Consider the following 16,210-nt stretch of genomic DNA (forward strand, 5'->3'; position numbering starts at 1 on the left):
TCTAGAACATGGCACACTAACGCTTGTGCACTACCATCTGCCATATTGCCTGATAGCAGGCATCTCATGAAAACAAAACACTCAAAACAGTGGCGCACCTAACAAGAAGTCCAAGGCAAAAATGACAGGGTGACAAAGGGAACAATGCCAAAGATAAAAGAAAATGAATCAAAATCTCAAACATGGCAAAAACAAAAAGGGGCACAAATCAAAACTGCACAGAAGACAACAATGGAAGAAACCTGTGCTGCCATCTCACAGAGGCAGGGGGCATTGTGTGTCACACGCCTGGCAGCGGGCACCGTGACGGCACCCAGGCATGAAAATGCAGCCTGTGCATATCAGAATGTTTCAATGCCAGACGATGGGCATCGCCATCTGAGAGAGTTTTACCAGACGGCTGTCAGACATACGGCATGGATGAACTGAAAGGGAGATGTGGGAGGTGCTGTACAATGGGCACATGTGAAAGGCACTAGATAGATAGATAGATAGATAGATAGATAGATAGATAGATAGATAGATAGATAGCGTAGTTGGCAGGATTAAACAGATAGATAGATGCTGCACCCCCCCCGACCCCCATTACACATACATGAAGAATCAGGTGACGTCACCCTTGTCTCGTTAGAGATGTCTGTGCTCCATCCCAGGGTCTTCCCCAGATTGCACTGCCATGTTTAGGGGGCACTGACGGCACCATATCTAGATCTCTTACCACAGATGCCCGACTATTCCTTTTTCTCTGTACTCCTGCAGTGCTGCCACCTGGTGGCACTCTCATTCACGACCTGTGGCCACATTTACAAAGCAGAGTGGAGGTCAAGCTGCTGGAGAGGAGCAGTGAGTGTCTGGCCACCAACTAAGAAGCGGCACCACCCTAACCAAACACTGAAAGAATGATCAAAGAGAAACTGGCATTCTGATGCCAACTAAAACTCCGTCAGATGAATACCAGAATTGCAAAGATTTATAAAGGCGAACGTACCAAACCCAGAAGAGCACAGGCATCTCAGGGACGAGGTCCTCATCAACTGTAAGCCAAAGGACAAATGGCAGGGACAGAAGGAAGAGGAACGAGAGCTCAAACCGGGCACACCAAGGACAAAAGAAGACACATAAGTGATAGGCTGGGCAGCTGAGTGACCACCCACATGCCGCAGTGTAGTTGAGTGTGGGGCGTCTCTTATGAAAATGAAGAAAGGAAGAAGAAAGCAATGTGTTTCAAATAAAAAAGTAAAAGAAGAGACACAAAGGCGCGTCTCGGCCCCAAATCCACCAAATCAGCAGAGCCAGTTTCTCTTTCCAACAAGCATGGAAACCATCTTCCACAAAAATCCACTTGGCAACCCAGGCACGCTCAGTGCCACCGTGCCAATCACTCCCAGGTGCTCCTTGCCGCTCACGCCAGCCTCGCCGCCTCTGATGACCGCTTTGCAGGGCCTCAGCTGATTGACATGCCGGCTCAGCCACCGGTCAGTCTGGATGCTCTCGCCCTGAAGGGTCAGTGTGGGGGCCACCTGTGCACCCCTACAAGTGGTGGGTTCAGCCAACACGTCTTATTTTTCATGAGTAGAGTGCTGACTGCTTCATGTATGAGGACAGCAGACTGGACAAAGCTTTATGGAGTGGGATATAGCGCCTTTCAAAGTAAACACAAAGATTCCAATCACATGCCAAGGTCAAAGAGAGGTGGACATCAACACATGAACAGGTCTTCTAGTTTACTGTTTATGACGAGGATAATGCCAAGCACTGGCACCTCTAATGTTGGGTCAGCCAAATGAGAATCCATGAGAATACCCAGGCAGTCACTGGCAGTGCCTTTCATATTGAAGGGGACACCGAAAAATGATTGGGTGACATTACCAGAAACAGATGACTGTGCAAAAGAACAAATTAAGAAATAATCAGGAGAGCCGCTTTAATGGGTGCCAACACAGAGGGAGTCATCAGTGGACCAATGAGCAACGGCGGTGCCCATCAAAAAGGGCATATCGACATTCAAATGCCATGACCAGATAAAATAAACTTCACATCAAAGAGGGACCCTGCAGACGTCACACCACAATGTGGCGCTGCCCTCCTGCCTGACTGCACCCATTTGTAACAGTGCAGAGTTGGCATGGGGAAATCATCACATCCCTATTATAATGTCGGATGGGCATTTCTAGGTCTCAAGTCTGCTGCACTCTGACTTTGTGACAGCTATATACTGTATAGCGCCTTTCACATCCATCTATCTGTTACACACCATCCGCTTCTCCTTCAGTGCCCGGGTATGAGGTGGCACCCTCACAGCCCCATTCCCTGGATGCCCGCCGCCCAAACCCCCACCTCCAAACCCTAACAAATTAACTTCTCCCCAGACGGCCGCTTTAGCACAGATGTGACTTTGGCCGGCCGGCTTCTGCCAAGATCCAAATTTCCTCAAGTAGCCCCCATCAATGGTGGAAAGGCTCCAACTGCGGGGAACAACAACAGCCCGAGGGGAGCCAGTCAAGCGCGTAACTGCACGGCCGGCCCTTTAAACGACTCTCATCTCGCTGCAAGTTGCCCGTGCTAAAGGAGTGTTCCCTGCGGGCAGCCCGCGTGCCTCCGGTGCCCCCGGTGCCCATCATCAGCGGGACTGTCACTTGTGATGGCCCCCCGTCGTGTCCGGAGCGGAATGGCCCTTCCACAGACACCTCGATTGCGTCGGGAGGAGGCGACAGCTTTGAAACGCCACTACAACGGCTGGCAGTGGCCGCTGCTGGGACGGCGTGTCCTTCTAGCGAGTGGCAGGCGCTCGGCCGATTAAAGGCCACTGTGATGTGACGCGGAAGGCTTTTTGTTTCTTGCCATGCCGCATCACTTTCATAAGCGAGGGTCTCCGTCCGACTTCTAGGTCTGGCACTTTTATGTCCCCACAGGGGACAGTGCTACCCCAGTCCCTCTTTGATAACTGGCGCCCAGGCAGATGAAGTGACCTGTTCAGGGGTCGGCAGGGGGACTGAACCCGTGACCGCGTGCATTGAGGGTCCAAGACAGACTGGCCATCTAATGCGACTTCCTGCCTTCTCCTGTCCCCCCGAATCCCTGAGGGTCCCAGTTTGGGGTGCTTTGCTGTTGGCGCTGCTGCACATCAGAAAGCAGACAGAAGGATGGCGACTGCCGATGTCACAGTAGAACACACGACACCAGGAGGACGTCTGGCGGTGGCCGACATCTCACCCCGTCGCTCGCTTTCTTCTTTTCGGTTTTCCTTTTCATTCTGTCCATCTTCAGCTTCTCCCTCAGACTACCTGTGTCCTCCTCCGAGGACCACTCGTGTGTTATGCGGTGTACAAGGAATCAACCCTTCAATATGATATAGCGCCTTTCACAGAGCCGCCTGTCACAAAAGCAAAGCACATGCGCAATCAAGGTGACCGTCGCTGACTGGACTCCAGTGGCTGCGTTGTTAACATGACAGCGTTGTGCACGCGCTCGGTGAAAGGCGCTATATAACATGAGCGGGACCTTCGGGGAGTTTTCAGCTCAGACTGGCCTGCCACGCGCAAATGAGTTAAAGATTGTGACAAACAAACAACTAAAAATATCACTTTAGATGAAAAATAAAAAACGGGGTGCCACTCAAGTTACCCCCGTGGGCAACCATGACCACCGTCAGTGTCACCATACCCACTGTAACAGTCGCGTGCTGGCACCGCGGCACCCAACTGTTGAGCCTCTCCGCCTCCAGATCGCTAAGTGAGCTCCGCCACCCGACATGTCACATCGCCAGCTGCGCCCTGACAGCTCGCACAACGCCACAGCCACCTCCCGAGCATCCATTTGTCTCAATGTGCCACATCTCCGGCTCTCGCGTGTCACCACAGTCGGCCCGTCAATCTTCTGCGCTGCCAGTCTGCCAAGCAGAAGGCACGGCCAGCTCGGGGGTGCCGCTTCATCCTCCGTGCCAGTCGTAATGGAGGAGACTGTGTGGCACCACGTGCCGCAGCAGACTGCAACACCAGCGCAGGATATGGCGCGTGGCCGCCTGCTCCCCGTACCGGTGTGACAAGCCAAGCCCGGACAATCGGCGACGTCTGCGCATCTTCTCACTTCAGACGAGTCGCCGCGCACTTCGGCACGCCTCGACACGAAGCGACAGGTCGTGATTGCCGTCCTTTAGTGCCCACATGGCACCACACACGCGCGATGTTTTACAGGGAAGCCCCCAAGTCCTACACAACGGCACCGGCCATTTCCTGAATGTCAATAAGCCACAAAGGACGACATTCAAAAATGAATGAATGAACAAGTGACTGCATGAATGCACGAGTGAATGACTGAACAAACGAGCGGATGAATGAATGCTTGAAGAAATAAGTGAACGGATTAATGAATACATAAAGAAACGAGCAAACAAATAAATAAACGGGCACGGGGCAGTGGGTGCAGTGAATGGAAGTGGCACTCTTATGGTTTACAGCGCAGCGCTGCCGCCGCTAAGGGGCCAACCTGACAAGTAAAATGACCACCAAAGAAGGCCGGTCACTTGGGGGGATGCGGCTCTTTGTATTATATAGTGCCTTTCTTACCTCTAGGCTCTAGAGCACCTTTTCGATTTTACAGTGAGCTTTTCGTACCTTTCTGTTATATGGGCTCATTTTCTATTTATTATGTACAGTAGTGCCCTTCTTACCTATTTATAATTCAATGCCCTTTTCTACCAATTCTATTACTTCTCTTTCTATTATATAGCGCCTTTTTCTACCTGTCTTGCTGTGTTATTGACATTTCTTGCCTTCTTCTATATAGTGTCGTTATTGTCTTCCGATCTACCTGTCATATCTTTACCTGTTTGTTGCTGGGCTGACTACTTTGTCCAAGGTGACATACAACATCTGAGATGTGACTGGCATCCATTTAGTTTGTGCTCCCAATTGGAGCGCAGGCAGGTGAAGTGACCTGCTGAGGGTCAGTGGGGTCAGTGGTGGGGTTTGAAAGCACAGCCTCGGGGTCTGCGGTTTAAAGCCTTCACACAGCTGGCTGTAGTATATGATTATACCTCTACCGTCAATTTCTTATGATGCAGTCGCTTTCATATTTTTATCTGTGTATTGATTTGTCACATGCAGTGTATTTCGCATCAATCTAATTTATAGCGCCTTTCACGTCTGCCTCTCTGTAATCCAGTGACTTTCATCTTTATTCATCTTTTTCTACACTTATCACTTTTCTGATTTTTGGGTGCAGCGTTTGACATGACAGTGACGAGCAGTGATGACACGACAAGACACACATTTTCAAAGCCACCTCATACCTAATCTAAAGTAGGGAGGACATCCCAGGCAGCACTGAGCACAAGGCAGGAATCGACCACCACAGAGCCGTCCTTCGTGTTGATCAGAAATATCGAGGGCGACAGACGGAGAGAGTCATTAGATGTGTTAATCTGACGAGTGACAAGAAGTGTTTGAGAGCAGAAGTGACACTGCAGTCCGGCCACTGCCAGACAAGTCAAATGAAGCTAAAGAAGAACAGACGACAACACACGTACAGACACACACATGGGCACACACACACACACACACACACACGGACACGGGCACACGGACACACACACACACGGACACGGGCACACGGACACACACACACAGACACACAGACAGACACACACATGGGCACACACACACACACACATACAGACACACACACGTACAGACACACACACGGACATGGGCACACGGACACACATACACACACACACACATACAGACACACGCACACACAGACAGACACACGCACGGACACGCGCACATGGACACACACACACACACAGACACACACATACAGACACACACACACAGACACACACACAGACAGACACACACAGAGACACACACACATACAGACACACACACAGACACAGACAGACACAGACACACACACACGGACACACACACACGGACATGTGCCAAGTCAGTCCAAACACACCGTCTGCTCAGAACTCAGAGCGCCTTTCTCATCTGTTTATCTGTTATATGGCGCCTTTCGTGTCTATGTATCTCTTATCTCTTTCTCTATATAGTGCCTTTCACTTCCATCCATCTCTTATATAAAGTGTGCTTTTCTGGTCTGTTTGTTACGTAGCGTGTTTCGTTGATCAAAGCCTTTCTTTTCCATATAGTGCCTTTCCCATGCCCAGCCCTTCCTTTCTATTTGCCTTCCCACAGCGCCATTCCACCCACTTCATCGTATCCTGAACCAAACCTCCCACGGAGCCCCACGTTCCCCTATGGGTGGTCCTTCATTTCGGCCATCCCGTGGTCCTCATGATACCCCTATGGATTCCTTTCCCAATTAATGCGTGGACTGCTGGGGTCGCCCGCATGCTTGCTGCCCCTACTTGAGTTGCCCCTCCTGCCCACCGACACTCGTGCAGCGCGGAACCACGCGCTTTTGTCACATCAGTGTCAACGGGTCTTCGCACGAGTCATTTGTGTGACTGGGGGCACATCAGAGGAGACCACACTGCTCCTGAGGGTCTCTGTCACCGAAGCCCCTGCCTTGTCATCCACAGAACAGCTGGCCTGAGATCGCCTAAAATGTCAAACGCCTTCTGGACATACGCGCCGGTCAACTGCTGTTCCCCTTTGGCACGCCGTGCCCGGACACAGAAGTACCAGCTCTGCCAATTGTGTGTCGGAGAGGGTCTGAGGTGTCTGTGGAGGTCCGCTTACTTTCCCAGCCCTTCAACTTCTTCTGGTTTTCATTTGACACTGACGTGCCCACCGAGCTCACCAGCTGACGATACCCATGAGGTGGTCTGCGAGGCCCCCCACTCTGAGCGCTGATTAAACGCATCCTCGTCTGACATCCCAACTGCCAGTGAAGCACCGGGCGGCAACAGAGCGTTCAGCCCTCCAAATGCGGGCCTGCTGTGTCCGCTTGGAAAATCGCAATAGGAATGTGGGCTTTAGAAAGAATCAGAAAATGGCAGACATAAGAAGGCAGGGACGAGCAAAGCAAATTGGAAACAAAAGGCCGCCCGGCACAGAAATGTTTCCGATTCATTAAAAACTAAACTTGCGTGGCGCGCCGCCGGCAGCCAGGCTGGTAATGGAAAAAGCGCTGCGCGTGCCCGCAGCCATGGCGTGCGCACCTGGGGAGCACCGGGGGCGCGGCGTGCTCGTCCTTGACACGCAGTTTTCAGCTGGGACTCGCTGACCCCTTCGCGTTAAGCAGGCGATTGTCTCCATGCGGCCGCAGCCCCGTTTAGCCTCGCGGACCACTAAAGGCGGGCCGAGGATTGAACTTTTTAATGCCCTAATATTTCTGTTCCAAAATGCCAATGGACGACCCACTCCCAGTCAGGACCACATCTGTCTCCAGCAGCTTGTCGTCCATGCCACCCAGCAGCCCCGCTCTCAGACACGCGTATAGGGACTTGCGGCCATTGGCACTAATAACGATGCCCGCCTTTACTAGCCGACTCAGCCATTACACTTCCATCTGAGTCCATACTGGAAAGGATCGGCTAAAACTACATGGAAGTAAATGCAAGAGACCTGGGGGGCTGTTAGTGGAGCCTGCAGGGGGAATTAAGAAGGAAGACACGGGGGGCTCAAACTGCCCCAAACTTTAGAGAGCGGCGCGTGTGGCCTAAAGGGGGCGGCTGAGCGCACCTGTCCCCTTATAGCAGGGTAGGGGGGTGTGATTGAGGGGGTTTGGGGGATCGATCACAAATCGAGGCACTGAAATGTCATTTCCATACTCTTATAAGGACTCTTTACAGGTAACAGCCGTTTTATTTATTTATACGCAAATGAAAATCGGTATGGATTTACTGAATGGGATTGAATGGATGGAAAAAGAGGATCTGCTGTGGCAACGCTAACGGGGGCAGCCGAGAGAAGAAGAAGAAGAGTAGTGTGACCTTAATTATTATGTTTTCAGTATGTTGGGCGACCCTGCAGGGGTCTTCTCCACCTCTACAAGCCCCCCAAATTGAGGAGGTAACGTTCTCTTCTTTCCTTTTTTTCCCTTCTCTGGCCGCTGCGGTGTGACGTCACATCCCGTTGTGTTCCTCCCGTTCCCTCTTAGCTCCGTCCTGTGATGCTCTGTGACTTTATTTCGTGTCACGTTGGCTTCTTCTCCATCACACTGCGCTCTGAGCTGAATGGCTTCCTCATAAGGGTCGCTGCCCCCCCACCCCCAGAGTGCCGAAGACGCACAGAGCGCGGCCCGCACCTGCCGGTGGCCACGTGACCCCGCCTCCCACTTGGAGCCCCGTCACGTCACGCGCGCTCCTTTTGCTCTCTGACCCTCACCTTGAGACCGGACAGAACTGTCCAATGAACTGAAACGTCCCAAAGTCACCGAGCGCGTCCGTCCAGCTCAAAGGCAAAGCGACAGGGACCCTCGGGCTCTCCTGCTGACCCGTGTCGGTTATGGTGGGCAGTTCGGACCACCCGACTCTCTCCGGGTGTTTGCGTTTAATAACTCCGTCTTCTGCAGTCCTCGGGGGCGCGCACCAAGTTTTCGGGCCCGGTGAGAACGGAAGGCAGGAGAGGCTGGGCACGGCGCGTGTCTTCTTCCCGGAGATCAATCCCAAATTTCCTCCTCCAAACACACCCCGACCTCGAGCACCTTTCCCTTTTTCTTTTTTTAATGGTGAAAGGTCCATTAAAGGCTGCGCGCGCCCGTCCCGAACTTTGTAACGCGCCGAGCAGAGCTGTTCCCGTCTCCTGCCCACAATGGCCTATTGTGTGACACCCCCACCCCTTTGCGGCCCCCCGACTCGTCTCTCTTTCGCCCTGCACTTCATTTCATCGCTGCGCTCTTTTCTTTTTCGGTTTCTCTCTCTTTTTTATCTTTGCTGTTTCGACCTCGGCGGCCACGACACTCCGTTTCTCTTCGTCGTCTTTAATTCTAGCGCTAAAAGCGGACCGAATCGGTAAGAGCCACCGAGTCGAGCGGTGCGACGAGCAGCCAAGTATGGGAAGCGTAGGGGCTTTAGGGGGCATGGACGCGCATCGGCAAACGCGGGACCCCCGCGTTCGGGCTTTCATTTAACGGTCGTCCCCGAGGCTGGAAGTACAATTTAATCGGTGGCAGCAGCAGTCTGTGGCGCGGGTAGGAACTGGAAGAGGCGCCGGTGCTGCGTACGGTGGGTACCGACCACCCTCGGGCACTGCCCCGTCAGCCTGACTGGCTTCGAAACGCGAGCCGCCGGACTGGGCAAAAATGAGCCGAAAAAAAAAGACGAAGGGCCTAAAAAGTGGGCAGCGTGGCGGAGCGGCTAAGACTTTGGGTTCAAATCCTGTCATCGACGTGGTGTGACCCTGAGAAGGTCACGTCACCTGCCAGCGCTCGAACAAAAATGAAAAAGTCACATGTCGGAAGTCACCTTATGGATAAAGTGAAATAATAAAAAAGAAAGAAAAGGCGGCGAAACCTCTGGAGGGCAAAGGAACCCAGAAAGGCTCGAAAAACACAAAACGCCCCAAAGGCGACGGCAACTTTGGTCAAGAAATGACACGGAAGGCGCTATATAGCAGAACTTGGGGGGGCGATGGACCCGCGCAGACACACTCGGCGCCACCCAAATGGCAAGATGTACAGCAATAAAAATGACATCTGTGTATGTATAATGAAAATGAATTAAAAATGATATCTGTGTATGTATAATGTCTGCAGTTTCTTAATTCTGCGCAGAAAATCGTCACCCATTTCAGCGAGTTCAAATTAAATCCTAAATAAGAGAATCCCCTAAATAAAGGCCGTCCGTGTATTGTAATGTTATGGAAGTGCATCAGGAAATCGAAAATGAAGGCAGGCACACCTGGTGGGCGCCTCTAATTCTTCTCCCACCTTCGCTTTTACCTTTTTTCCGCATTCTGCCTCTCCATTCCGTAAGCCCACAATTCACTTTCGGAGATAATGAGAAAATGGTGCAGAAGATTTGAGTGCAAGAAACCAAACAAACAGCGCGAGAGCCTGGAAAATCCCCAAATAACTTGAATCAATAAGGACAGGAGAGCGGCAGGCACGCACAGTGCCGGGGGTCGGCGAGGGGGACGGCAAACAAGGAGGCAGCAACACAGATAATGCCGGAAAACAGCCGAGGACTCCGCGCGGACCCCGTGCTGCTGCTTGCGTGAGTAGAACCCACGTCCGGGCGCGGGGGTCCATCGGGGGGTCCGCACTCGCAAGTACGGTAAAGTTATAGAGCGCTCGTCGGTGTGAACGCCAAGGGCCGACCTGCCGCCGTTGTTCCTTTTTATTGTTGTGTTAAGACGGAAAACAAACAGGATGTGCTTTGGGGGTCGCCCAGTCCCACTGGCACCCCTTTGTCACAAAATCCTTTTCGATTTTTATTAAGCAGATGCAGAGCAGCGCGACAACGCGAGCGCTTCGTTTTTGTAAAACTTCCTTAGGAAAAAAAAAAAAAAAAAACACACTCAAAGTTTTGAAATGGCATCGAATGCGTGTGGCACAGCCTGGCATTTTTGACAGTGCCAACGAGGGCTCATGGGACCAAAGCAAAGAGCAGAAATGTATCAAATCGATCTGCCAAACATGCGGAGCCCCCCGGGGGGTCTTATTCCAAAGCACACTCAGATACCGCCACCACCACGACCACCGAGCACACTGACAACGCCGTTCAGTGCAACAGAAGCGGCCGTCCACGCCGAAGCCACTTGAGGGTCCCTTCCAAGGCAGCCCCCTGTCTAAAAAAAAAAAAAAAAAAAAAAGCCGCCCCGCTAAAGTAACAAGTGCGCTAATGAAGGCGCCCAGGACAGGAATGGAGGCTCCCCAATTAGCAAGTGGCACGGCAGCAGCAGCACAACAAACGTTCATTCAGTGAGCGCTGAAGCCCTGAGACGAGAAGTGAGAGGGGACGGGAAACAAAAAAAAAAAAAAACAAACAAACAACCAACCAACCAACCAACCCGGCGGCCTCCCTGCCAACTTACCATCCACCAAGTCCTGGCCGAGATGTCATAGCAGAGCTGCCATTTGATGGAGCCGTCCGAGGTTTTCCCTGCCATTATGCTGTCAGCAAGCTTCATCTGATGCTAACTCACGGGAGATAAGACACCTAATTGAGAAAACATTTGCACTGGCATGTTGGGCAACATGTAGCCCAGTCCATACCATATGGAATCATGGGTAAAAAAAAAAAAAATCTCCTTGACAATGAACCAATCTGTGGCGGCAGAGCCCGTGGCAAGGTGAAGTGCTGAAGAAGTGGAGCCGAGCCGAGCCGAGCCGAGCCGAGCCGAGCCGAGGAGTCACCAGCGCGCCGAGCCGCCACCGCTCCTCCACTTCAAAGTGCGGGCTGCAAGTTTGGGGCTCCATGGCGGGCGTCCTCCTGATGTTTCCATTTCTTTCATTTTATTTGCTCATCGCTTCCATTTGCTGCCTGTTGTGTGTGTGTGTTTTTTTTTTTGGAGGTGGGCTCACCGCGATGTAATTGGACAAAGGCAGGTAGTGAGTGGACGGAGGGCTGTCGTCGGTGCCACGGGCTATTAGCCTGAGATTCGGGCTGACAGATGGAACTGCTTAGCGCCGCTCAGGACAGCACAGCCTCGCCGCCTCGCCGCCTCGCAGCTTCGCTTTTTCTTTTTCTTTTCTTTTTCTATCTTTTTTTTCTTGTTTTTTTTCCCTTTCCTTCCCCCTCGTGGCCTGAAGTGAATCTGCGCGGACAATTCGGTTCACACCGTCACATTCCCAATGAACTCGGCCTTCTCCACTCTGGAAGAGGAAACGTCCCGAATGGGAAGCTCTGAGAGTGGAGGGGGGGGGGCACTTGGGGGGGGCACTCTTTGTTAATAATTATTGGCAGCAGTTGTTACTCTTGTTATCTTAAAATAGATAAAGGAATCGCTCCGAGAAGGAGAATTTTGGCAGACGGCGGAGTTTAAAAAGGAACTCTTGAACCTTCAGTCAGATCGCCGCAGATTTCCAAATAGAATCAGAAAGTCGCACCGCGACCCCCTGGACGACACCTCGCCTTCCCAAAAACGTCGGCTTCGAAATTAATTACGTTGTGCTTGGCTTGGATCGGCGCCGACGGGGGACTCGTCACAGCGGGTCACTCGGATATAGCGCCCCACACCACAGATGACACCACTCAGCTGATCGAGTGACGCACACGAGAGCAGGACATTGTGGACAGACTCATCCGCCACGAAGGCCGCTGCCAATGTGGGGCACAAGAAAGTGGCAGAACTGCGTGGGCACACCAGGCCACTACGATTCTGTGCCTTCTGTGCCACCGCTCATCCATCTTACCGGCTTTTCGAATCGACACTCTGCGCCACTGCGCTCGGGCACAACGACAGCGACACACTCGGTGACACTCCAGAGACGGGCGAGCCTACGGCAGGCACGGAGATCTGCAGGTGGGGGTGGGGCTCCTGTGTGCAGGGGCGCTATATAAGAAGGCGAGGGCGCAGGCGCAGCAAGGCAGCGCACAATGCTCAGGTTACCGGGGACAGGGGGACAGCCACCAACAGACTCTCCATTGTCACCGACTCGGCAATTTGATTCACCGTCAGGTGTAAAAGGGGGGGGGGGGGGGGGGGGGGGGGGGGGGGGGGGCATTCAGTCTCCGGCGGCCTGCAGCTAACGACAAGAAAAGCCACTCGTGTGCGAGCGTGGCGACTTCGGAGATTTGAACCCGCAAACGTCCAGCAGGTGACACAGACGAATGGATCAAGGGGCGTGGCCGGTTAAATAATATCATATCATATAATAACAATATAATATAATATAATATCATAAAGTACAATATAATATAATATAATATAAAAGATAACACAACCAACTGAAACTCTCTGAATCAAATTTATGGTCACAGGAGCCAAAGTCATTATATTATATTATATTATATTATATTATATTATATTATATTATATTATATTATATTATATTATATTATCCATCCATCCATCCATTTTCCAACCCGCTGAATCCGAACACAGGGTCACGGGGGTCTGCTGGAGCCAATCCCAGCCAACACAGGGCACAAGGCAGGGAACCAATCCTGGGCAGGGTGCCAACCCACCGCAGGACACACACAAACACACCCACATACCAAGCACACACTAGGGCCAATTTAGAATCGCCAACCCACCTAACCTGCATGTCTTTGGACTGTGGGAGGAAACTGGAGCCCCCGGAGGAAACCCACGCAGACACGGGGAGAACATGCAAACTCCACGCAGGGTGGACCCGGGAAGCGAACCCGGGTCTCCGAACTGCGAGGCAGCAGCGCTACCACTGCGCCACCTATATTATATTATATTATATTATATTATATTATATTATATTATATTATATTATATCTGTCCTGTACCGTTCGTGGTCATTTGGACTTTATTGCCCTAATCTGACCTGAACTCTGCAGGACTAAGAATGTGTTTTATATTATAAAATGGCACGACCCTCAGGCCTGAGTCACAGTGACAGGAAGCCCCAGTCGAGGACATCGCAGACATTCTGTGTGATTTATCCCAGCCGTCAGTGTCACAGAGTGCACACACCCACACACACACACACACACACACACACACACATTCTACCCAACTCTGATTTTGCCCGCGTTGTCCGAGGTTGCCACTCCTCCTGGACAGACTCTTCCGAAGGGGACAGCAGCAGGCTCCACGTGGATGTGCCCGGTGACAGCCCTGAAGAGCTGCTTCTTTCTTGTTGGGGTGGGTTCCAGCTCTGTGTGCCCCCAGGGTGGACAAGGCAGATAAGACATTGGACACCTACACGAATGTCACAGCTTCACTTCTATGATGGCATGGCATCCCGTCCAGGGTGGGTTTCTGCTTTGGACCCCTGTTGAGTATAAAGCAGGTACAGATTGACCCTGCATCTACCTAAGTGTGCCACTCCATGCCACCCCAAATCTCTGAGCTGTCTGGGCCTCTGAGCTCCCGTCTTCAGTTCCCTGCTCATCTTCTTCTTCTTCTTCGTCTTCGTCTTTTTCCCAGAATGGCTCCTTCCCTTAACCTCGAAGCGCAGAGGAAATTGCCTTTTTTCGCCCTGTTTTTTTTTCCACTTCCAGGGCATGGCGGTGGAACAGATTACATCCGATATTAAACATCTGGTTTGTGTTATGACAATAAAGACTTAGGAAAGGATGTGAGATTTATGGAAAATAGAAGCCTTCCACGCTCCGCTGGCGTCCGCCTGTGCTGGGCTGTGCCGCGCACTCAGGTGGCACCCTCCTCATGCAGATTCACACTGATGTGCCAGACGTTACCCGCGCCCTGCCCATCTCCTTAGTGGTGGCCCTTTGGATCCCCCCACCCCTGCCAGCCTCCACGTCTTGTTCAGGCTCTGATGCCAAGGCTCACAGCACCATCATAGCTTAAGGCTTTGCAGTTCTAAACTCCAGCAGTTCTGTCACAGGTGACCACCAGGGGGTGCGCTGCGGACCAAGACCCCCAAGGCCTTTGGTTGGTTTCCAGTTGGGCACCTTTGGGACCTCAGATCTCTTTCTTCATTGGGCTTTGGCCCTTTTGTTTCCCTATTGGATTTGGATTTCTTAGACCTCAGGATTGAGGGGGGCACACCTGGCAGGTGTCGGGGTCTGTCCTTGTCTTCCTTTGAGTTGCAGCTGGCCTGCTGGTTTAGTGGCATTCTTGATGAGAGAGGAGACCAACCTTGAACCATCGGCCACTGGCGCCCCCTAGGGGAGGAGATTAAGTACCTGAGGGTCTGCCAGGATGGGGACCTTCAAGAGGTCAAGACAGGTGTGGGTGTTCAGTGATGCTGCTCTCTGTGCCCTCACCCACACACGTGTGCCCACTTTTATGTACCTTCACCTTCACATATGTGCTCCACCCTTCCAGGTTTTCAAAACATGCATTCAGATTAACGCGGGCAATACAAAGGGTTCAGAAAAGACCCTGACACACAGTGATGCCCGATTGCGCCACCTTCAGGCATTCTCATGAAATGCATCCCACCAGAGTGGGGTGTTGGTCTTTTTATTTTTTTGTTAAGAAAACTGAATGAAAAGTTTGCCAATAAAAAGAGAAAGGATGCCCACAACCCCTGGCAAATTCTCTTTCTTTGTGTGTTTCTAACCCAACTCCAGGGATCCCAAGACCAACCAGCCAGGCCGGGATGACCCAGTGAAGTCCTGGCATCCCATCCACAGCTGCTTACTGCTGCAAAGGTGGGCATTGACTCTCCAAAAAAAGAGTGCATAGAGTGGGTGGGTGGGCAGACGTTCAGCGTTTCATAAGCCAGTGCCGTCTGATGGCAGCCCACCATCAGCTCCTGCACCCTGGCCTGAGCACTGAAGTCATTTTCTAGGCGATGTCCCCTTGTTGTTGTTTGCACCTTATTTTATCTGCCAGCCTTCAGACAAACAGGGTGGCAAGAAAAGGGCAGCTGATAGGCATGTGCTGTGCCATGCCAGGACTGGAGTTCTGTTTAGGAAGTCTTGAGAGTGCCAGTGAAATGCCCCCCCAAAGTTCAGAAGGACATCTTGAAGCTCTGCTATGCCCACTTTCAATCTTTATGTGAAGGGCATGCCACTGAGTGCTGTAGTGGGCATCTCCACTACTTGACATCGTGGCATCAAACAAAAAAGTCACGTTTGTGTCAACGTTTGGTTGGGTGTGGTATCACCTTGACATGCAACAACATGACAGTGGGAGGTGGCATTGAGGTCGTCTGTGCAGCCTTCATGGGGCAAGCGGTAAGAAAATCAGAGAGGAAGATGAAGATGAAGATAAAGAGCAGCAGCAAGAAAAACCTTTCCTCCCATTGACCTGCCAGTTAGGTGAACTGGGGAATCTGCTTTGCCCCCTGACGTGTATGTTTGCCCCCCAGTGGGCTGGCACCCCGTCCAGGCGCTGCTCCTGCCTTGTGCCCGACGCAGTAACATCTAAGAAGGGCTGATAAATCACAGGCACAGATTTGTGGGCACAATGCTGGTGACACACCTGAAGTCACAAAGGGGGCTTAGTGAAGTTTGAATAACGACTGGGACTCTCAGGTGGCACGGGACACTCGTCGACATTCCCGATGAGATGACGTCACTATCGACTCGGAACGCGATTTTATTTAATGAGGTCACTAAAAATGGGCAAAGGTGAAGGCGAACAGAATGCCATCCTGTGAAAGGGCAAGCCCAGGAGTTCTGGTTATATTCCTAAAACTCTGAAAGCGGGAGCGGCGCTTGCCGGCCAACGACCACCACGAGGGA

General features: G+C 51.9%; 1 protein-coding gene across 1 annotated transcript in view; it reads right to left on the minus strand.

The window, feature by feature from the left end:
* Positions 1 to 11,211, minus strand: part of nfia (nuclear factor I/A) — a 293,924-nt gene extending 282,713 nt beyond the window's left edge. Inside the window, 1 exon segment of the mRNA XM_051933185.1 lies at positions 10,950 to 11,211. Within this exon segment, the coding sequence (XP_051789145.1) occupies positions 10,950 to 11,045 (96 nt within the window). The 5' untranslated portion in view covers positions 11,046 to 11,211.
* Between the last annotated feature and the right edge of the window lie 4,999 nt (positions 11,212 to 16,210).

The sequence above is a fragment of the Erpetoichthys calabaricus genome, chromosome 10 (assembly GCF_900747795.2).
Source record: "Erpetoichthys calabaricus chromosome 10, fErpCal1.3, whole genome shotgun sequence".
NCBI classification, from domain to species: Eukaryota; Metazoa; Chordata; class Cladistia; order Polypteriformes; family Polypteridae; genus Erpetoichthys; species Erpetoichthys calabaricus.